The sequence below is a fragment of the Malaya genurostris genome, chromosome 2, assembly GCF_030247185.1.
Source record: "Malaya genurostris strain Urasoe2022 chromosome 2, Malgen_1.1, whole genome shotgun sequence".
Taxonomy (NCBI): Eukaryota; Metazoa; Arthropoda; class Insecta; order Diptera; family Culicidae; genus Malaya; species Malaya genurostris.
This window is the reverse complement of record NC_080571.1, coordinates 105,499,173-105,523,191: the sequence shown is the minus strand read 5'-3', so window position 1 is coordinate 105,523,191 and position 24,019 is coordinate 105,499,173. Positions and strand designations below refer to the sequence as shown.

Sequence of the window (24,019 nt, the reverse complement as noted above, 5' to 3'; positions counted from 1 at the left end):
AGAATTTCATAGCGAATTTAAGTATCGTGGACTTCTGCAATTATTTTAGCATTGTTTAGCAGTTTCATGAGTCGAGACATTCACGAATTATGTACACTTCGGTTGCAACATTTCATCATTCTTAAACACTCACATACACACATGGTGCACTCCAACATCAACTGCATAATATATGAAGTCGTGAAATGGCAGTTCACGCGTCAACGTACTCGTCCATTCGTGGCTAAAATACAAGTACTTGAAAGGGATCTTCCGGAAATGATGTCATCTAGGTTCAAATACATCACATACTAATAGGGAGCATAGAAAATGATGGACAAAATTTTCATGAAGACTCAAATGACGATGTACGGTTTCATCTATGTGAATGCATCGCATGATCCTTTTTAAGTTCGATGATCCTAAAGTAATTCAAATGCACCCGTATTTCCTTCCATATACTCGAGCATTGCATCCCATTGGCTTGTATAAATCAGTTGATTCAGAAAACAATTTTTGATAAACAAATTACAATTCAGTTGCATTGAGAAATATTTGACAGGGATCGATAGCAGTTTTTGCTAGAATCAAAAGGATATTAGCATGACATATCCACTAATATTATCCTCAAATGGAAGAATTAAAATCAAAACACGCGCGGTTTTAACTATCCCACTATCCTTCACGACGCCATATATTATCATCCTAGCATAAACAACATTCTGAATATACACAGTCATGCGTGAAATAAACATTATCATGTTATCTTTTTTTCATTGATGGAACAACGAAATCCTACCATTAGTGCCTTAGCAGGATCGAACGCGCCTTTTCATTTCTAAATGCATATTTATCAAATGACTGGTTCTATAACATATACTTAACACATGTACATTAATGTCATTCCGATGGAGCCCATTCATATTACGAAATGAACAATCCCATAACTGACTGTATTTCCTAAATTTTAAAATAAACTATTGTGATTAATTACACGCTGCGACCACTCATTTACTTTTGGTGGATCACTAACTCTCAACCTGATTAAAATGAAAATAATCAAACCAAAATCACCGATATCTCAAACGCACTAACCGAAACCCCGCCTTAAATGATCTCTCGCGCGCGTTTATCCACCAAATACTCACAACTTCCTTCAAACAATCTCATCACCCAACCACAACTACTCTCACACATCAAACGCTATCTCGCGGGGACCTTTCACAGACGATGCTCACTCGGTGGTGCCTGACGATGCCTCCACTACGGATCTTGAGGCATTCCGAGATTATCACTGGCTGGATACACCGGATTCGGCCACCGCGGCGCAGAATCTATCCCCCAGGGCTAGCACCAAACACCCCGTCCAGAAGCATGGTATTGTATTAGCCTCTACCGAAGACTTCGACACACTCAGTCTTCAATCGTACGACGTAGGAGTCGAACGTAAACCATTACACGACAGTGACGAAACGACTTCAACGACTCGGGCTTCCAAAGCTCGGAAAGAGTTTAACTTAGACCTGGACACTGACGCAACTATTCCGGGTAAACCCGAACGCAAGACTCACTTCGAAACGCACTCTAATCAGGGCACTTCACCGATGACAGATATCGCCGAATCACCGGACAGTGTACATCACTATGCAAAGGGGGAATCACCGGCAATTAAACTTGTTATTGGACGCAAAGAGATCAAAACTTCCGATACGTCAGCCATTACCGAGAGTCGTCTGACTGTCTATGGACATAAAGACGTCGAAATTTCCATCAGTTCCCAATCGACGATTAGCTTGACTACCACAACTACTTCCAAAGATGGCCGCGAAATAAGTTCTGAAGTGATTAGCACTGGAACGCCGGCAAAAGACTCGACAACTACCAAGCGCTATAAACAGTTCAAACTAATCGACGACGATCAAGGCTCAGAACGTGTCGAACGAAAACGTGACGATACAGTTTCGTTTTCTAAGAAGAAAAGTGTGTACTTGTTTGGAAGTTTCGATTCCAGCAGCGATTCACCGATAACCGAGGGCAGTGGTTCTGGTCATGTAACCGATACGGGCATTTCTCTAACAAGAGGTTTCACCGAAACCATGACATCGCCGGGAATCGTTTCGTCATCCGAAGAAAAGAATAAAAAAATTAGTATTGTAACCGATACTGCCGTGGATGTAGAAATAGAAGAACTAGAACTCACCGATGCAGGTCTAAGCCCAATACTACCTGACGAAACCGATGTTACGGCCGATTTCCAAATGGCAGATGAAGACGTTCACTATGCACACATGGGGACAAGTCCGGTCGAATTCGAGGAACAGTCAATTTCCGCAGCAATGGATACTTCCGAAGCAGCAACACTAACGGACCGGGTGGAAACTAAAGACGCTTCTAACAGTCCATTAGATACGAATATAATTTCAATTCTGAAACGAGATCTGACCAAAATTACCGACGAAGAATTGTTAACCGGTCGCCGAGGATCCGGGGACGTAAAAGCAAAAGTAAAAATTCTAGAGCAAAACCAGAAAATCCAAAGCGCACATAGCTCACCCAAGAAGAAGGTTGAATTTGAAGACTATCAAAACAAGAGCAGCGAGATTTACGAATCTCCCAAGAAGCAAAAAATTGCTACTGCTAAAATAAATGAACTGAAAAGACTGTTTGGAGAAGAGCAAGAGCCAGAGGAATCGAATATCATGTCACAATCAATTCCACCGATTCATGAAGTTATCAAGCAGCTAGAGAAGCGTATCGCGATTGAACAAATAGACAAAAAAATACAAGATCAGCTTGACTCATCCGCTGTTCGAACACTGCCACCGCCAGCTGTTAAAAAAGAAACGTTTTCTGAACAAGAACTTTCCGATCTAGAAACTCAAATAATTCCAACCGATACACTCCAGTCGATGGCAGAGCCAGTACTTGCTGATCAAACTGATGAAGAAATAAAACTAACGAAACTTATTCGCGGTGTGCAACAACTTGGTCTACAGGAACAGCAGAAACGCCAGCTGATTCAAGATAACCAGGAAACGGAGTTCAAAACCATACTCGATGAACCAGTTTGCGAAAAAATAGTTTGCAAAAAATACGTTCCTGGTTTGACCGAGGACGGAACAGAAGAGTTTGAACGTTCGAAACGTGCTAATGAGCTTATTCAGATGTTTGAAAGTAAACAACCTAAAGATGAAACACCACCACGGAGTCCAAAACGAACTCGTACCAAGTCGGACGAATCAGCAAGAGCGATTCTATCAGCAATCGAAATTGAAGAGACAGTTCATAGTCATTCGATCATAGCTGAAACTGATGAGAACCGAAGAGATCAACAAATAATAGAGTTGGAGCAGTTGGAGAGCCAATCCCATTCAATTGGTAAGGTAATCATTAAATCTGATACTAATGTAACAGAACGTGATTCTTTCCAACGAGAGCAAGAAAGTGAATCTAAAATTATTGCACAGTATGAAGAAAAGTTGAGACATGGTGAAATATCAAAACTAGACCATGGTTTGCTTCGAATGTTTGATAAAAATGAGCATATTGGAGTCCGTGTGGAAAAGATAACGAAGCAAGGAATACTTTCGAAACAAGCGATGTTAGATCGTTCACCCGAAGAACTTCAAAAGTCAGTAGCAGATATCAAAGCAAGATTCGATGTACTCCTCCAACAAGAATCAACAGACCAATATATGCAGTCAAAAATAGACAAAAAGTTGAAACTACATGAATTGAAACCAACACCTGAACAACTTATATCAACACAAAAGGATTCAAAAACCATATCAAAATATACGACGGAGCATAAGGACGTTGACGATAGCGTAGCGAAGAAACACGTCGAAGAACTCCAGCAAAGGATAGCTGCTTCTTCAGTTTACGAGTCAGAACCAAATAAAACTGAGGAGCCAATATCTATTGTGACTGAAGAAACTGAATCGAAGGAAAATAAAAAAGGAATCAAGACTGACACCAAATACATCGTAGATCAACAAACAAAGAAAGCAGTCTCTCCAGTTTTCGAAAAAAATCCAATTGAAGCTAAGAAACCAGTTTCTTCTGTGACTGAAATTGCAACTGCAGAACACGAAACTGAGGAAACTAAAGACCAAATTACGACTGAAAGAAAACACGTCGAAGAACTACATGAAACGAAATCAGTGTTTCCAGTTGTTGAATCCAAACCAGATGAAGCTATGAAACCAGTTTCTGCAGTAACTGAAATTGCAACTAAAGAAGCAGAAACCGAAGAAGCTAGAGACGAAAGTACGACTGAGGCCAAACACGTCGAAAAACTACATGAAACGACATCAGTCTCTCCAATTGTCGAATCCAAACCAGATGAAGCTGAGAAACCAGTTTCTTCTGTGACTGAAATCGTAACTGAAGAATCAAAAACTGAGGAAGTTAAAGACGAAATTACGACTGAGACCAAACATGTCGAAGAACTACATGAAAAGAAAGCAGTCTCTCCAGTTGTCGAATATAAACCAGATGAAGCTGAGAAACCAGATTCTCCTGTAACTGAAATCGCAACTGAAGAAGTAGAAATTGTGACAGTTACAGACGAAATTACGACTGAACCCAAACACGTCGAAGAACTACTTGAAAAGAAAGCAGTCTCTCCAGTTGTCAAATCCAAACCAGATAAAGCTGAGAAACCAGTTTCTCCTGTGACTGAAATCGCAACTAAAGAAGCAGAAACTGAGGAACCTAAAGACGAAATTACGACTGAGACCAAACACGTCGAAGAACTACATGAAAAGATAGCAGTCTCTCCAGTTGTAGTATCGAAACCAGATGAAACTGAGAAAATAGTTTCTCCTGTGACTGAAATCGCAACTGAAGAAGCAGAAATTAAGGAAGTTAAAAACGAAATTATGACTGAGACCAAACACGTCGAAGAACTACATGAGAAGAAATCAGTCTCTCCAGTTGTCGATTCCGTACCAGATGAAACTGAAAAACCAGTTTCTCCTGTGACTGAAATTGCAACTGAAGATGCAGAAACTGAGGAAAATAAAGACGAAATCACGATTGAAACAAAACACGTCGAAGAACTACATGAAAAGAAAGCAGTCTCTCTAGTTGTGGAATCAAAACCAGATGAAACTGAGAAAATAGTTTCTCCTGTCCCTGAAATCGCAACTGAAGAAGCAGAAATTAAGGAAGTTAAAGACGAAATTACGACTGAGACCAAACACGTCGAAAAACAACATGAAAAGATAGCAGTCTCTCCAGTTGTCGAATCCAAACCAGATGAAGCTGAGAAACCAGTTTCTCCTGTAACTGAAATCGCAACTGAAGAAGTAGAAATTGTGCAAGTTACAGACGAAATTACGACTGAACCCAAACACGTCGAAGAACTACATGAAAAGAAAACAGTCTCTCCAATTGTGGAATCCAAACCAGATGAAGCTGAGAAACCAATTTCTCATGTGACTGAAATTGCAACTGAAGAAGCAGAAACTAAGGAAACTAAAGACGAAATCACGACTGAAACCAAACACGTCAAAAATCTACATGAAAAGAAAACAGTCTCTCCAATTGTGGAATCCAAACCAGATGAAACTCAGAAACCAGTTTCTCATGTGACTGAAATTGCAACTGAAGATGCAGAAACTGAGGAAACTAAAGACGAAATCACGATTGAAACCAAACACGTCGAAGAACTACATGAAAAGAAAGTAGTCTCTCCAGTTGTAGTATCGAAACCAGATGAAACTAAGAAAATAATTTCTCCTGTGACTGAAATCGCAACTGAAGAAGCAGAAATTAAGGAAGTTAAAAACGAAATTACGACCGAGACCAAACATGTCGAAGAACCACATGAGAAGAAATCAGTCTCTCCAGATGTCGATTCCGTACCAGATGAAACTGAAAAACCAGTTTCTCCTGTGACTGAAATTGCAACTGAAGATGCAGAAACTGAGGAAACTAAAGACCAAAGTACGACTGAAACCAAACACGTCGAAGAACTACATGAAAAGAAAGCAGTCTCTCCAGTTGTCGAATCCAAACCAGGTGAAGCTGAGAAACCGGTTTCTCCTGTGATTGAAATCGCAACAGAAGAAGTAGAAACTAATGAAGCTAAATACGAAATTACGACTGAGACCAAACACGTCGAAGAACTACATGAAAAGAAAGCAGTCTCTCCAGTTGTCGAATCCAAACCAGATAAAGCTGAGAAACCAGTTTCTCCTGTGATTGAAATCGCAACTGAAGAAACAGAAACTGAGGAAGCTAAAGACGAAATTACGACAGAGACCACACACGTCGAAGAACTACATGAAAAGAAAGCAGTCTCACCACTTGTCGAATCCAAACCAGATAAAGCTGAGAAACCAGTTTCTTCTGTGACTGAAATTGCAACTGAAGAAGTGGAAACTAAGGAAACTAAAGACGAAATTACGACTGAGACCAAACACGTCGAAGAACTACATGAAAAGAAAGCAGTCTCTCCAGTTGTCGAATCCAAACCAGATAAAGCTGAGAAACCAGTTTCTCCTGTGACTGAAATCGCAACTGAAGAAACAGAAACTGAGGAAACTAAACACGAAATTACGACTGAGATCACACACGTCGAAAAAATACATGAAAAGAAAGCAGTCGCTCCAGTTGTCGAATCCAAACCCAATGAAGCTGAGAAACCAGTTTCTCCTGTGACTGAAATTACAACTGAAGAAACAGAAACAGAGGAAGCTAAAGAAGACATTACGACAGAGACCAAACACGTCGAAGAACTACATGAAAAGAAAGCAGTCTCTCCAGTTGTCGAATCCAAACCCAATGAAGCTGAGAAACCAGTTTCTCCTGTGACTGAAATTACAACTGAAGAAACAGAAACTGAGGAAGCTAAAGACGAAATTACGACTGAGACCACACACGTCGAAAAACTACATGAAAAGAAAGCAGTCGCACCAGTTGTCGAATCCAAACCAGATGAAGCTGAGAAACCAGTTTCTCCTGTGACTGAAATTACAAATGAAGAAACAGAAACTGAGGAAGCTAAAGATGAAATTACGACTGAGACCAAACACGTCGAAGAACTACATGAAAAGAAAGCAGTCTCTCCAGTTGTCGAATCCAAACCAGACAAAACTGAGAAACCAGTTTCTCCTGTGACTGAAATCGCAACTGAAGAAACAGAAACTGAGGAAACTAAACACGAAATTACGACTGAGACCACACACGTCGAAAAAATACATGAAAAGAAAGCAGTCTCTCCAGTTGTCGAATCCAAACCAGATGAAGCTGAGAAACCAGTTTCTCCTGTGACTGAAATTACAACTGAAGAAGCAGAAACTGAGGAAGCTAAAGACGAAATTACGACAGAGACCAAACACGTCGAAGAACCACATGAAAAGAAAGCAGTCTCTCCAGTTGTCGAATCCGAACCAGATGAAGCTGAGAAACCAGTTTCTCCTGTGACTGAAATTGCAACTGAAGAAGCAGAAACTGAGGAAGCTAAAGACGAAATTACGACAGAGACCGAACACGTCGAAGAACTACTTGAAAAGAAAGCAGTCTCTCCAGTTGTCGAATCCAAACCAGGTGAAGCTGAGAAACCAGTTTCTCCTGTGACTGAAATTGCAACTGAAGAAGCAGAAACTGAGGAAGATAAAGACGAAATTACGACTGAGACCAAACACGTCGAAGAACTACATGAAAAGAAAAAAGTCTCTCCAGTTGTCGAATCCAAACCAGATAAAGCTGAGAAACCAGTTTCTCCTGTGATTGAAATCGCAACTGAAGAAACAGAAACTGAGGAAGCTAAAGACGAAATTACGACAGAGACCACACACGTCGAAGAACTACATGAAAAGAAAGCAGTCTCACCACTTGTCGAATCCAAACCAGATAAAGCTGAGAAACCAGTTTCTTCTGTGACTGAAATTGCAACTGAAGAAGTGGAAACTAAGGAAACTAAAGACGAAATTACGACTGAGACCAAACACGTCGAAGAACTACATGAAAAGAGAGCAGTCTCACCAGTTGTCGAATCCAAACCAGATAAAGCTGAGAAACCAGTTTCTCCTGTGACTGAAATCGCAACTGAAGAAACAGAAACTGAGGAAACTAAACACGAAATTACGACTGAGACCAAACACGTCGAAAAAATACATGAAAAGAAAGCAGTCGCTCCAGTTGTCGAAACCAAACCAGATGAAGCTGAGAAACCAGTTTCTCCTGTGACTGAAATTACAACTGAAGAAGCAGAAACTGAGGAAGCTAAAGAAGACATTACGACAGAGACCAAACACGTCGAAGAACTACATGAAAAGAAATCAGTCTCTCCAGTTGTCGAATCCAAACCCAATGAAGCTGAGAAACCAGTTTCTCCTGTGACTGAAATTACAACTGAAGAAACAGAAACTGAGGAAGCTAAAGACGAAATTACGACTGAGATCACACACGTCGAAAAACTACATGAAAAGAAAGCAGTCGCACCAGTTGTCGAATCCAAACCAGATGAAGCTGAGAAACCAGTTTCTCCTGTGACTGAAATTACAAATGAAGAAACAGAAACTGAGGAAGCTAAAGACGAAATTACGACTGAGACCAAACACGTCGAAGAACTACATGAAAAGAAAGCAGTCTCTCCAGTTGTCGAATCCAAACCAGATAAAACTGAGAAACCAGTTTCTCCTGTGACTGAAATCGCAACTGAAGAAACAGAAACTGAGGAAACTAAACACGAAATTACGACTGAGACCACATACGTCGAAAAAATACATGAAAAGAAAGCAGTCTCTCCAGTTGTCGAATCCAAACCAGATGAAGCTGAGAAACCAGTTTCTCCTGTGACTGAAATTACAACTGAAGAAGCAGAAACTGAGGAAGCTAAAGACGAAATTACGACAGAGACCAAACACGTCGAAGAACCACATGAAAAGAAAGCAGTCTCTCCAGTTGTCGAATCCGAACCAGATGAAGCTGAGAAACCAGTTTCTCCTGTGACTGAAATTGCAACTGAAGAAGCAGAAACTGAGGAAGCTAAAGACGAAATTACGACAGAGACCGAACACGTCGAAGAACTACTTGAAAAGAAAGCAGTCTCTCCAGTTGTCGAATCCAAACCAGGTGAAGCTGAGAAACCAGTTTCTCCTGTGACTGAAATTGCAACTGAAGAAGCAGAAACTGAGGAAGATAAAGACGAAATTACGACTGAGACCAAACACGTCGAAGAACTACATGAAAAGAAAGCAGTCTCTCCAGTTGTCGAATCCAAACCAGATAAAACTGAGAAACCAGTTTCTCCTGTGACTGAAATCGCAACTGAAGAAACAGAAACTGAGGAAACTAAACACGAAATTACGACTGAGACCACACACGTCGAAAAAATACATGAAAAGAAAGCAGTCTCTCCAGTTGTCGAATCCAAACCAGATGAAGCTGAGAAACCAGTTTCTCCTGTGACTGAAATTACAACTGAAGAAGCAGAAACTGAGGAAGCTAAAGACGAAATTACGACAGAGACCAAACACGTCGAAGAACCACATGAAAAGAAAGCAGTCTCTCCAGTTGTCGAATCCGAACCAGATGAAGCTGAGAAACCAGTTTCTCCTGTGACTGAAATTGCAACTGAAGAAGCAGAAACTGAGGAAGCTAAAGACGAAATTACGACAGAGACCGAACACGTCGAAGAACTACTTGAAAAGAAAGCAGTCTCTCCAGTTGTCGAATCCAAACCAGGTGAAGCTGAGAAACCAGTTTCTCCTGTGACTGAAATTGCAACTGAAGAAGCAGAAACTGAGGAAGATAAAGACGAAATTACGACAGAGACCACACACGTCGAAGAACTACATGAAAAGAAAGCAGTCTCACCACTTGTCGAATCCAAACCAGATAAAGCTGAGAAACCAGTTTCTTCTGTGACTGAAATTGCAACTGAAGAAGTGGAAACTAAGGAAACTAAAGACGAAATTACGACTGAGACCAAACACGTCGAAGAACTACATGAAAAGAAAGCAGTCTCTCCAGTTGTCGAATCCAAACCAGATAAAGCTGAGAAACCAGTTTCTCCTGTGACTGAAATCGCAACTGAAGAAACAGAAACTGAGGAAACTAATCACGAAATTACGACAGAGACCAAACACGTCGAAGAACTACATGAAAAGAAAGCAGTCTCTCCAGTTGTCGAATCCAAACCCAATGAAGCTGAGAAACCAGTTTCTCCTGTGACTGAAATTACAACTGAAGAAACAGAAACTGAGGAAGCTAAAGACGAAATTACGACTGAGATCACACACGTCGAAAAACTACATGAAAAGAAAGCAGTCGCACCAGTTGTCGAATCCAAACCAGATGAAGCTGAGAAACCAGTTTCTAATGTGACTGAAATTACAAATGAAGAAACAGAAACTGAGGAAGCTAAAGACGAAATTACGACTGAGACCAAACACGTCGAAGAACTACATGAAAAGAAAGCAATCGCTCCAGTTGTCGAATCCAAACCAGATAAAACTGAGAAACCAGTTTCTCCTGTGACTGAAATCGCAACTGAAGAAACAGAAACTGAGGAAACTAAACACGAAATTACGACTGAGACCACACACGTCGAAAAAATACATGAAAAGAAAGCAGTCTCTCCAGTTGTCGAATCCAAACCAGATGAAGCTGAGAAACCAGTTTCTCCTGTGACTGAAATTACAACTGAAGAAGCAGAAACTGAGGAAGCTAAAGACGAAATTACGACAGAGACCAAACACGTCGAAGAACCACATGAAAAGAAAGCAGTCTCTCCAGTTGTCGAATCCGAACCAGATGAAGCTGAGAAACCAGTTTCTCCTGTGACTGAAATTGCAACTGAAGAAGCAGAAACTGAGGAAGCTAAAGACGAAATTACGACAGAGACCGAACACGTCGAAGAACTACTTGAAATGAAAGCAGTCTCTCCAGTTGTCGAATCCAAACCAGGTGAAGCTGAGAAACCAGTTTCTCCTGTGACTGAAATTGCAACTGAAGAAGCAGAAACTGAGGAAGATAAAGACGAAATTACGACTGAGACCAAACACGTCGAAGAACTACATGAAAAGAAAGCAGTCTCTCCAGTTGTCGAATCCAAACCAGATGAAGCTGAGAAACCAGTTTCTCCTGTGACTGAAATTTCAACTGAAGAAGCAGAAACTGAGGAAGCTAAAGACGAAATTACGACTGAGACCAAACACGTCGAAGAACTACATGAAAAGAAAGCAGTCTCTCCAGCTGTCGAATCCAACCAAGATGAAGCTGAGAAACCAGTTTCTTCTGTGACTGAAATAGCAACTGAAGAAACAGAAACTGAGGAAACTAGAGATGAAATTATGACTGAACCCAAACACGTCGAAGAACTACATGAAAAGAGAGCAGTCTCTCCAGTTATCGAATCCAAACCAGATGAAGCTAAGAAACCAGTATCACCTGTGACTGAAATCGCAACTGAAAAAACAGAAACTGAGGAAGTTAAAGACAAAATTACGACTGAGACCAAACACTTCGAAGAACTACATAAAAAGAAAGCAGTCTCTCCAGTTGTCGAATCTAAGCCAGATGAAGCTGAGAAACCAGTTTCTCCTGTGACTGAAATCGCAACTGAAGAAACAGAAACTGAGGAAACAAAAGACGAAATTACGACTGAGACCAAACACGTCGAAGAACTACATGAAAAGAAAGCAGTCTCACCACTTGTCGAATCCAAACCAGATAAAGCTGAGAAACCAGTTTCTTCTGTGACTGAAATTGCAACTGAAGAAGTGGAAACTAAGGAAACTAAAGACGAAATTACGACTGAGACCAAACACGTCGAAGAACTACATGAAAAGAAAGCAGTCTCTCCAGTTGTCGAATCCAAACCAGATAAAGCTGAGAAACCAGTTTCTCCTGTGACTGAAATCGCAACTGAAGAAACAGAAACTGAGGAAACTAAACACGAAATTACGACTGAGATCACACACGTCGAAAAAATACATGAAAAGAAAGCAGTCGCTCCAGTTGTCGAATCCAAACCCAATGAAGCTGAGAAACCAGTTTCTCCTGTGACTGAAATTACAACTGAAGAAACAGAAACAGAGGAAGCTAAAGAAGACATTACGACAGAGACCAAACACGTCGAAGAACTACATGAAAAGAAAGCAGTCTCTCCAGTTGTCGAATCCAAACCCAATGAAGCTGAGAAACCAGTTTCTCCTGTGACTGAAATTACAACTGAAGAAACAGAAACTGAGGAAGCTAAAGACGAAATTACGACTGAGACCACACACGTCGAAAAACTACATGAAAAGAAAGCAGTCGCACCAGTTGTCGAATCCAAACCAGATGAAGCTGAGAAACCAGTTTCTCCTGTGACTGAAATTACAACTGAAGAAGCAGAAACTGAGGAAGCTAAAGACGAAATTACGACAGAGACCAAACACGTCGAAGAACCACATGAAAAGAAAGCAGTCTCTCCAGTTGTCGAATCCGAACCAGATGAAGCTGAGAAACCAGTTTCTCCTGTGACTGAAATTGCAACTGAAGAAGCAGAAACTGAGGAAGCTAAAGACGAAATTACGACAGAGACCGAACACGTCGAAGAACTACTTGAAAAGAAAGCAGTCTCTCCAGTTGTCGAATCCAAACCAGGTGAAGCTGAGAAACCAGTTTCTCCTGTGACTGAAATTGCAACTGAAGAAACAGAAACTGAGGAAGATAAAGACGAAATTACGACTGAGACCAAACACGTCGAAGAACTACATGAAAAGAAAGCAGTCTCTCCAGTTGTCGAATCCAAACCAGATAAAGCTGAGAAACCAGTTTCTCCTGTGATTGAAATCGCAACTGAAGAAACAGAAACTGAGGAAGCTAAAGACGAAATTACGACAGAGACCACACACGTCGAAGAACTACATGAAAAGAAAGCAGTCTCACCACTTGTCGAATCCAAACCAGATAAAGCTGAGAAACCAGTTTCTTCTGTGACTGAAATTGCAACTGAAGAAGTGGAAACTAAGGAAACTAAAGACGAAATTACGACTGAGACCAAACACGTCGAAGAACTACATGAAAAGAAAGCAGTCTCTCCAGTTGTCGAATCCAAACCAGATGAAGCTGAGAAACCAGTTTCTTCTGTGACTGAAATAGCAACTGAAGAAACAGAAACTGAGGAAACTAGAGATGAAATTATGACTGAACCCAAACACGTCGAAGAACTACATGAAAAGAGAGCAGTCTCTCCAGTTATCGAATCCAAACCAGATGAAGCTAAGAAACCAGTATCACCTGTGACTGAAATCGCAACTGAAAAAACAGAAACTGAGGAAGTTAAAGACAAAATTACGACTGAGACCAAACACTTCGAAGAACTACATAAAAAGAAAGCAGTCTCTCCAGTTGTCGAATCTAAGCCAGATGAAGCTGAGAAACCAGTTTCTCCTGTGACTGAAATCGCAACTGAAGAAACAGAAACTGAGGAAACAAAAGACGAAATTACGACTGAGACCAAACACGTCGAAGAACTACATGAAAAGAGAGCAGTCTCTCCAGTTGTCGAATCCAAACCAGATAAAGCTGAGAAACCAGTTTCTCCTGTGACTGAAATAGCAACTGAAGAAACAGAAACTGAGGAAGCTAAAGACGAAATTACGACAGAGACCAAACACGTCGAAGAACTACATGAAAAGAGAGCAGTCTCTCCAGTTGTCGAATCCAAACCAGATAAAGCTGAGAAACCAGTTTCTCCTGTGACTGAAATTGCAACTGAAGAAGCAGAAACTGAGGAAACTAAAGACGAAATTACGACTGAGACCAACCACGTCGAAGAACTACATGAAAAGAAAGCAGTCTCTCCAGTTGTCGAATCCAAACCATGTGAAGGTGAGAAACCAGTTTCTCCTGTGACTGAAATTGCAACTGAAGAAGCAGAAACTGAGGAAGCTAAGGACGAAATTACGACTGAGACCAAACATCTCGAAGAACTACATGAAAAGAAAGCAGTCTCTCCAGTTGTCGAATTCAAACCAGATGAAGCTGAGAAACCAGTTTCTCCTGTGACTGAAATTTCAACTGAAGAAGCAGAAACTAAGGAAACCAGAGATGAAATTATGACTGAACCCAAACACGTCGAAGAACTACATGAAAAGAGAGCCGTCTCTCCAGTTGTCGAATCCAAACCATATGAAGCTGAGAAACGAGTTTCTCCTGTGACTGAAATTGCAACTGAAGAAGCAGAAACTGAGGAAGCTAAAGACGAAATTACGACAGAGACCAAACACGTCGAAGTACTACATGAAAAGAAAGCAGTCTCTCCAGTTGTCGATTCCAAACCAGATGAAGCTGAGAAACCAGTTTCTTCTGTAACTGAAATTGCAACTGAAGAAGCAGAAACTGAGGAAGCTAAAGACGAAATTACGACAGAGACCAAACACGTCGAAGATTTACATGAAAAGAAAGCAGTCTCTCCAGTTGTCGAATCCAAAGCAGATGATGCTGAGAAACCAGTTTCTCCTGTGGCTGAAATCGCAACTGAAGAAGCAGAAACTGAGGAAACTAAAGACGAAATAACGACTGAGACCAAACACGTCAAAGTACTACATGAAAAGAAAGCAGTCTCTTCAGTTGTCGATTCCAAACCAGATGAAGCTGAGAAACCAGTTTCTCCTGTAACTGAAATTGCAACTGAAGAAGCAGAAACTGAGGAAGCTAAAGACGAAATAACGACAGAGACCAAACACGTCGAAGAACTACATGAAAAGAAAGCAGTCTCTCCAGTTGTTGAATCCAAACCAGATGAAGCCGAGAAACCAGTTTCTCCTGTGACTGAAATCGCAACTGAAAAAACACTAACTGAGGAACCTGAAGACAAAATTACGACTGAACCCAAACACGTCGAAGAACTACATGAAAATAAAGCAGTCTCTCCAGTTGTCGAATCCAAACCATATGAAACTGAGAAACCAGTTTCTCCTGTGACTAAAATTGCAACTGAAGAAGCAGAAACTGAGGAAGCTAAAGAAGAAATTACGACAGAGACCACACATGTCGAAGAACTACATGAAAAGAAAGCAGTCTCTCCAGTTGTTGAATCCAAACCAGATGAAGCTGAGAAACCAGTTTCTCCTGTGACTGAAATCGCAACTGAAGAAGCAGAAACTGAGAAAGCTAAAGACGAAATTACGACTGAGACCAAACACGTCGAAGTACTACATAAAAGGAAAGCAGTCTCTCCAGTTGTCGAATCCAAACCAGATGAAGCTGAGAAACCAGTTTCTCCTGTGACCGAAATTGCAAATGAAGAAGCAGAAACTGAGGAAGCTAAAGACGAAACTACGACTGAGACCAAACACGTCGAAGAACTACATGAAAAGAAAGCAGTCTCTCCAGTTGTCGAATCCAAACCAGATGAAGCTGAGAAACCAGTTTCTCCTGTGACTGAAATTGCAACTAAAGAAGCAGAAACTGAGGAAACTAAAGACGAAATTACGACTGAGACCAAACACATCGAAGTACTACATGAAAGGAAAGCAGCCTCTCCAGTTGTCGAATCCAAACCAGATGAAGCTGAAAAACCAATTTCTCCTGTGACTGAAATTGCAACTGAAGAAGTAGAAACTGAGGAAACTAAAGACGAAATAACGACTGAGACCAAACACGTCGAAGAACTACATGAAAAGAAAGCAGCCTCTCCAGTTGTCGAATACAAACCATATGAAGCTGAGAAATCAGTTTCTCCTGTGACTGAAATCGCAACTGAAGAAGCAGAAACTGAGAAAGCTAAAGACGAAATTACGACTGAGACCAAACACGTCGAAGAACTACATGAAAAGAAAGCAGTCTCTCCAGTTGTCGATTTCAAACCAGATGAAGCTGAGAAACCAATTTCTCCTGTGACTGAAATCGCAACTGAAGAAACAGAAACTGAGGAACCTGAAGACGAAATTACGACTGAACCCAAACACGTCGAAGAACTACATGAAAATAAAGCAGTCTCTCCAGTTGTCGAATCCAAACCATATGAAACTGAGAAACCAGTTTCTCCTGTGACTAAAATTGCACCTGAAGAAGCAGAAACTGAGGAAGCTAAAGAAGAAATTACGACAGAGACCACACATGTCGAAGAACTACATGAAAAGAAAGCAGTCTCTCCAGTTGTTGAATCCAAACCAGATGAAGCTGAGAAACCAGTTTCTCCTGTGACTGAAATCGCAACTGAAGAAGCAGAAACTGAGAAAGCAAAAGACGAAATTACGACTGAGACCAAACACGTCGAAGTACTACATAAAAGGAAAGCAGTCTCTCCAGTTGTCGAATCCAAACCAGATGAAGCTGAGAAACCAGTTTCTCCTGTGACCGAAATTGCAAATGAAGAAGCAGAAACTGAGGAAGCTAAAGACGAAACTACGACTGAGACCAAACACGTCGAAGAACTACATGAAAAGAAAGCAGTCTCTCCAGTTGTTGAATCCAAACCAGATGAAGCCGAGAAACCAGTTTCTCCTGTGACTGAAATCGCAACTGAAAAAACACTAACTGAGGAACCTGAAGACAAAATTACGACTGAACCCAAACACGTCGAAGAACTACATGAAAATAAAGCAGTCTCTCCAGTTGTCGAATCCAAACCATATGAAACTGAGAAACCAGTTTCTCCTGTGACTAAAATTGCAACTGAAGAAGCAGAAACTGAGGAAGCTAAAGACGAAATTACGACAGAGACCAAACACGTCGAAGAACTACATGAAGAGGAAGCAGTCTCTCCAGTTGTCGAATCCAAACCAGAAAAAGCTGAGAAACCAGTTTCTCCTGTGACTGAAATTGCAACTGAAAAAGCAGAAACTGAGGAAGCTAAAGACGAAATTACGACAGAGACCAAACACGTCGAAGAACTACATGAAGAGGAAGCAGTCTCTCCAGTTGTCGAATCCAAACCAGAAAAAGCTGAGAAACCAGTTTCTCCTGTGACTGAAATCGCAACTGAAGAAGCAGAAACTGAGGAAACTAAAGACGAAATAACGACTGAGACCAAACACGTCGAAGAACTACATGAAAAGAAAGCAGCCTCTCCAGTTGTCGAATCCAAACCAGATGAACCTGAGAAATCAGTTTCTCCTGTGACTGAAATCGCAACTGAAGAAGCAGAAACTAAGAAAGCTAAAGACGAAATTACGACGGAGACCAAACACGTCGAAGAACTACATGAAAAGAAAGCAGTCTCTCCAGTTGTTGAATCCAAACCAGATGAAGCCGAGAAACCAGTTTCTCCTGTGACTGAAATCGCAACTGAAAAAACACTAACTGAGGAACCTGAAGACAAAATTACGACTGAACCCAAACACGTCGAAGAACTACATGAAAATAAAGCAGTCTCTCCAGTTGTCGAATCCAAACCATATGAAACTGAGAAACCAGTTTCTCCTGTGACTAAAATTGCAACTGAAGAAGCAGAAACTGAGGAAGCTAAAGACGAAATTACGACAGAGACCAAACACGTTGAAGAACTACATGAAGAGGAAGCAGTCTCTCCAGTTGTCGAATCCAAACCAGAAAAAGCTGAGAAACCAGTTTCTCCTGTGACTGAAATTGCAACTGAAAAAGCAGAAACTGAGGAAGCTAAAGACGAAATTACGACAGAGACCAAACACGTCGAAGAACTACATGAAGAGGAAGCAGTCTCTCCAGTTGTCGAATCCAAACCAGAAAAAGCTGAGAAACCAGTTTCTCCTGTTACTGAAATTGCAACTGAAAAAGCAGAAACTGAGGAAGCTAAAGACGAAATTACGACAAAGACCAAACACGTCGATGAACTACATGAAAAGAAAGCAGTCTCTCCAGTTGTCGAATCCAAACCAGAAAAAGCTGAGAAACCAGTTTCTCCTGTGACTGAAATCGCAACTGAAGAAGCAGAAACTGAGGAAACTAAAGACGAAATAACGACTGAGACCAAACACGTCGAAGAACTACATGAAAAGAAAGCAGCCTCTCCAGTTGTCGAATCCAAACCAGATGAACCTGAGAAATCAGTTTCTCCTGTGACTGAAATCGCAACTGAAGAAGCAGAAACTAAGAAAGCTAAAGACGAAATTACGACGGAGACCAAACACGTCGAAGAACTACATGAAAAGAAAGCAGTCTCTCCAGTTGTCGATTTTAAACCAGATAAAGCTGAGAAACCAGTTTCTCCTGTGACTGAAATCGCAACTGAAGAAACAGAAACTGAGGAACCTGAAGACGAAATTACGACTGAACCCAAACACGTCGAAGAACTACATGAAAAGAAAGCAGTCTCTCCAGTTGTCGAATCCAAACCATATGAAACTGAGAAACCAGTTTCTCCTGTGACTGAAATTGCAACTGAAGAAGCAGAAACTGAGGAAGCTAAAGAAGAAAATACGACAGAGTCCACACATGTCGAAGAACTACATGAAAAGAAAGCAGTTTCTCCAGTTTTTGAATCCAAACCAGATGAAGCTGAGAAACCAGTTTCTCCTGTGACTGAAATCGCAACTGAAGAAACAGAAACTGAGGAAACTAGAGACGAAATAACGACTGAGACCAAACACGTCGAAGTACTACATGAAAGGAAAGCAGTATCTCCAGTTGTCGAATCCAAACCAGATGAAGCTGAGAAACCAGTTTCTCCTGCGACTGAAATCGCAACTGAAGAAGCAGAAACTGAGAAAGCTAAAGACGAAATTACGACTGAGACCAAACACGTCGAAGAACTACATGAAAAGAAAGCAGTCTCTCCAGTTGTCGAATCCAAACCAGATAAAGCTGAGAAAACAGTTTCTCCTGTGACTGAAATCGCAACTGAAGAAGCAGAAACTGAGGAAGCTAAAGACGAAATTACGACAGAGACCAAACACGTCGAAGAACTACATGAAGAGGAAGCAGTCTCTCCAGTTGTCGAATCCAAACCAGAAAAAGCTGAGAAACCAGTTTCTCCTGTGACTGAAATTGCAACTGAAAAAGCAGAAACTGAGGAAGCTAAAGACGAAATTACGACAGAGACCAAACACGTCGATGAACTACATGAAAAGAAAGCAGTCTCTCCAGTTGTCGAATCCAAACCAGAAAAAGCTGAGAAACCAGTTTCTCCTGTGACTGAAATCGCAACTGAAGAAGCAGAAACTGAGGAAACTAAAGACGAAATAACGACTGAGACCAAACACGTCGAAGAACTACATGAAAAGAAAGCAGCCTCTCCAGTTGTCGAATCCAAACCAGATGAAGCTGAGAAACCAGTTTCTCCTGTGACTGAAATCGCAACTGAAGAAGCAGAAACTAAGAAAGCTAAAGACGAAATTACGACGGAGACCAAACACGTCGAAGAACTACATGAAAAGAGAGCAGTCTCTCCAGTTGTCGAATCCAAACCAGATGAAGCTGAGAAACCAGTTTCTCCTGTGACTGAAATCGCAACTGAAGAAACAGAAACTGAGGAACCTGAAGACGAAATTACGACTGAACCCAAACACGTCGAAGAACTACATGAAGAGGAAGCAGTCTCTCCAGTTGTCGAATCCAAACCAGATAAAGCTGAGAAAACAGTTTCTCCTGTGACTGAAATCGCAACTGAAGAAACAGAAACTGAGGAAGCTAAAGACGAAATTACGACAGAGACCAAACACGTCGAAGAACTACATGAAAAGAAAGCAGTCTCTCCAGTTGTCGAATCCAAACCAGAAAAAGCTGAGAAACCAGTTTCTCCTGTGAATGAAATTGCAACTGAAGAAGCAGAAACTGAGGAAGCTAAAGACGAAATTATTATAGAGAATAAACACGTCGAAGAACTACATGAAAAGAAAGCAGTCTCTCCAGTTGTCGAATCCAAACCAGATGAAGCTGAGAAACCAGTTTCTCCTGTGACTGAAATCGCAACTGAAGAAACAGAAACTGAGGAAACTAAAGACGAAATTACGACTGAGACCAAACACGTCGAAGAACTACATGAAAAGAGAGCAGTCTCTCCAAATGTCGAATCCAGACCGGATGAAACTGAGAAACCAGTTTCTCCTGTGACTGAAATTGAAACTGAGGAAGCTAAAGACGAAATTACGACTGAGACCGAACACGTAGAAGAACTACATGAAAAGAGAGTAGTTTATCCAGTTGTCGAATCCAAACCAGATGAAGCTGAGAAATCAGTTTCTTCTGTGACTGAAATTGCAGAAACTGAGAAAGCTAAGGACGAAATTACGACTGAGACCAAACACGTCGAAGAACTACATGAAAAGAAACCAGTCTCCCCAGTTTTCGAATCCAAACCAGATGAAGCTGAGAAACCAGTTTCTCCTGTGACTGAAATCGCAACTGAAGAAACAGAAACTGAGGAAGCTAAAGACGAAATTACGACTGAGACCAAACACGTCGAAGAACTACATGAAAAGAAAGCAGTCTCTCCAGTTGTCGAATCCAAACCAGATGAAGCTGAGAAACCAGTTTCTCCTGTGACTGAAATTGCAACTGAAGAAGCAGAAACTGAGGAAGCTAAAGACGAAATTACGACTGAGACCAAACACGTCGAAGAACTACATGAAAAGAAAGCAGTCTCTCCAGTTGTCGAATCCAAACCAGATGAAACTGAGAAACCAGTTTCTCCTGTGACTGAAATTGCAACTGAGGAAGCTAAAGACGAAATTACGACTAAGACCAAACACGTAGAAGAACTACATGAAAAGAAAGCAGTCTCTCCAGTTGTCGAATCCAAACCAGATGAAGCTGAGAAACCAGTTTCTCCTGTGACTGAAATCGCAACTGAAGAAACAGAAACTGAGGAAGCTAAAGGCGAAATTACGACTGAGACCAAACACGTCGAAGAACTACATGAAAAGAGAGCAGTCTCTCCAGTTGTCGAATCAAAACCAGATGAAACTGAGAAACCAGTTTCTCCTGTGACTGAAATTGCAACTGAAAAAGCAGAAACTGAGGATGCTAAAGACGCAATTACGACTGAGACCAAACACATCGAAGAACTACATGAAAAGAAAGCAGCCTCTCCAGTTGTCGAATCCAAACCAGATGAACCTGAGAAACCAGTTGCTCCTGTGACTGAAATTGCAACTGAAGAAGCAGAAACTGGGGAAGCTAAAGACGAAATTACGACAGAGACCAAACACGTCGAAGAACTACATGAAAAGAAAGCAGTCTCTCCAGCTGTCGAATCCAAACAAAATGAAACTGAGAAACCAGTTTCTCCTGTGACTGAAATCGCAACTGAGGAAGCTAAAGACGAAATTACGACTGAGACCAAACACGTCGAAGAACTACATGAAAAGAAAGCAGTCTCTCCAGTTGTCGAATCCAAACCAGATGAAACTGAGAAACCAGTTTCTCCTGTGACTGAAATTGCAACTGAGGAAGCTAAAGACGAAATTACGACTGAGACCAAACACGTCGAAGAACTACATGAAAAGAAAGCAGTCTCTCCAGTTGTCGAATCCAAACCAGATGAACCTGAGAAACCAGTTTCTCCTGTGACTGAAATTGCAACTGAAGAAGCAGAAACTGGGGAAGCTAAAGACGAAATTACGACAGAGACCAAACACGTCGAAGAACTACATGAAAAGAAAGCAGTCTCTCCAGCTGTCGAATCCAAACAAAATGAAACTGAGAAATCAGTTTCTCCTGTGACTGAAATCGCAACTGAAGAAACAGGAACTGAGGAAACTAGAAACGAAATTATGACTGATCCCAAACACGTCGAAGAACTACATGAAAAGAGAGCAGTCTCTTCAGCTGTCGAATCCAAACCAGATGAAGCTGAGAAACCAGTTTCTCCTGTGACTGAAATTGCAACTGAAGAAGCAGAAACTGAGGAAGCTAAAGACGAAATTACGACTGAGACCAAACACGTCGAAGAACTACATGAAACGAAAGCAGTCTCTCCAGTTGTCGAATCCAAACCAGATGAAATTGAGACACCAGTTTCTCCTGTGACTGAAATTGCAACTGAGGAAGCTAAAGACGAAATTACGACTAAGACCAAACACGTCGAAGAACTACATGAAAAGAGAGCAGTCTCTCCAGCTGTCGAATACAAACCAGATGAAGCTGAGAAACCAGTTTCTCCTGTGACTGAAATCGCAACTGAAGAAACAGAAACTGAGGAAACTAAAGACGAAATTACGACTGAGACCAAACACGTCGAAAAACTACATGAAAAGAAAGCAGTCTCTCCAGTTGTCGAATCCAAACCAGATGAAGCTGAGAAACCAGTTTCTCCTGTGACTGAAATTGCAACTGAAGAAGCAGAAACTGAGGAAGCTAAAGACGAAATTACGACTGAGACCAAACACGTCGAAGAACTACATGAAAAGAAAGCAGTCTCTCCAGTTGTCGAATCAAAACCAGATGAAACTGAGAAACCAGTTTCTCCTGTGACTGAAATTGCAACTGAGGAAGCTAAAGACGAAATTACGACTAAGACCAAACACGTCGAAGAACTACATGAAAAGAGAGCTGTCTCTCCAGTTGTCGAATCCAAACCAGATGAAGCTGAGAAATCAGTTTCTCCTGTGACTGAAATTGCAACTGAAAAAGCAGAAACTGAGAAAGCTAAAGACGAAATTACGACAGAGACCAAACACGTCGAAGAACTACATGAAAAGAAAGCAGTCTCTCCAGTTGTCGAATCCAAACCAGAAAAAGCTGAGAAACCTGTTTCTCCTGAGACTGAAATTGCAACTGAAGAAGCAGAAACTGAGGAAGCTAAAGACGAAATTACGACAGAGACCAAACACGTCGAAGAACTACATGAAAAGAAAGCAGTCTCTCCAGTTGTCGAATCCAAACCAGAAAAAGCTGAGAAACCTGTATCTCCTGAGACTGAAATTGCAACTGAAGAAGCAGAAACTGAGGAAGCTAAAGACGAAATAACGACAGAGACCAAACACGTCGAAGAACTACATGAAAAGAAAGCAGTCTCTCCAGTTGTCGAATCCAAACCAGAAAAAGCTGAGAAACCTGTTTCTCCTGTGACTGAAATCGAAACTGAAGAAACAGAAACTGAGAAAACTAAAGACGAAATTACGACTGAGACCAAACACGTCGAAGAACTACATGAAAAGAAAGCAGTCTCTCCAGTTGTCGAATCCAAACCAGAAAAAGCTGAGAAACCAGTTTCTCCTGTGAGTGAAATCGCAACTGAAAAAACAGAAACTGAAATTGCAACTGAAGAAACAGAAACTGAGGAAGCTAAAGAAGAAATTACGAAAGAGACCAAACACGTCGAAGAACTACATGAAAAGAAAGCAGTCTCTCCAGTTGTCGAATCCAAACCAGAAAAAGCTGAGAAACCAGTTTCTCCTGAGACTGAAATTGCAACTGAAGAAGCAGAAACTGAGGAAGCTAAAGACGAAATTACGACTGAGACCAAACAAGTCGAAGAACTACATGAAAAGAAAGCAGTCTCTCCAGTTGTCGAATCCAAACCAGAAAAAGCTGAGAAACCAGTTTCTCCTGTGACTGAAATCGCAACTGAAGAAACAGAAACTGAAATTGCAACTGAAGAAGCAGAAACTGAGGAAGCTAATGACGAAATTACGACAGAGACTAAACACGTCGAAGAACTACATGAAAAGAAAGCAGTCTCTCCAGTTGTCGAATCCAAACCAGAAAAGGTTGAGAAATCAGTTTCTCCTGTGACTGAAATTGCAACTGAGGAAGCTAAAGACGAAATTACGACAGAGACCAAACACGTAGAAGAACTACATGGAAAGAGAGCAGTCTCTCCAGTTGTCGAATCCAAACCAGATGAAGCTGAGAAACCAATTTCTCCTGTGACTGAAATTGCAACTGAAGAAACAGAAACTGAAATAGCAGAAACTGAGAGAGCTAAAGACGAAATTACGACTGAGACCAAACACGTCGAAGAACTACATGAAAAGAAAGCAGTCTCTCCAGTTGTCGAATCCACACCAGAAAAAGCTGAGAAACCAGTTTCTCCTAAGACTGAAATCGCAACTGAAGAAATGGAAACTGAAATTGCAACTGAAGAAGCAGAAACTGAGGAAGCTAAAGACGAAATTACGACTGAGACCAAACACGTCGAAGAACTACATGAAAAGAAAGCAGTCTCTCC

The 24,019-nt window shown here is 41.2% G+C and overlaps 2 protein-coding genes across 3 annotated transcripts in view; both read left to right on the top strand.

The window, feature by feature from the left end:
- The window catches only part of LOC131432136 (uncharacterized), a 61,756-nt gene that overhangs the window by 5,640 nt on the left and 32,097 nt on the right, over window positions 1–24,019 (top strand). The gene's annotated exons all lie outside the window — the stretch shown is intronic.
- LOC131428743 (ankyrin-2-like) overlaps window positions 1–24,019 on the top strand; it is a 67,210-nt gene that overhangs the window by 21,212 nt on the left and 21,979 nt on the right. Inside the window, exons 7-8 of the mRNA XM_058592786.1 lie at window positions 1,207–4,248; window positions 5,290–5,931. Coding sequence (XP_058448769.1) covers window positions 1,207–4,248; window positions 5,290–5,931 — 3,684 coding nt within the window. The remainder of the gene's footprint in view (window positions 1–1,206; window positions 4,249–5,289; window positions 5,932–24,019) is intronic.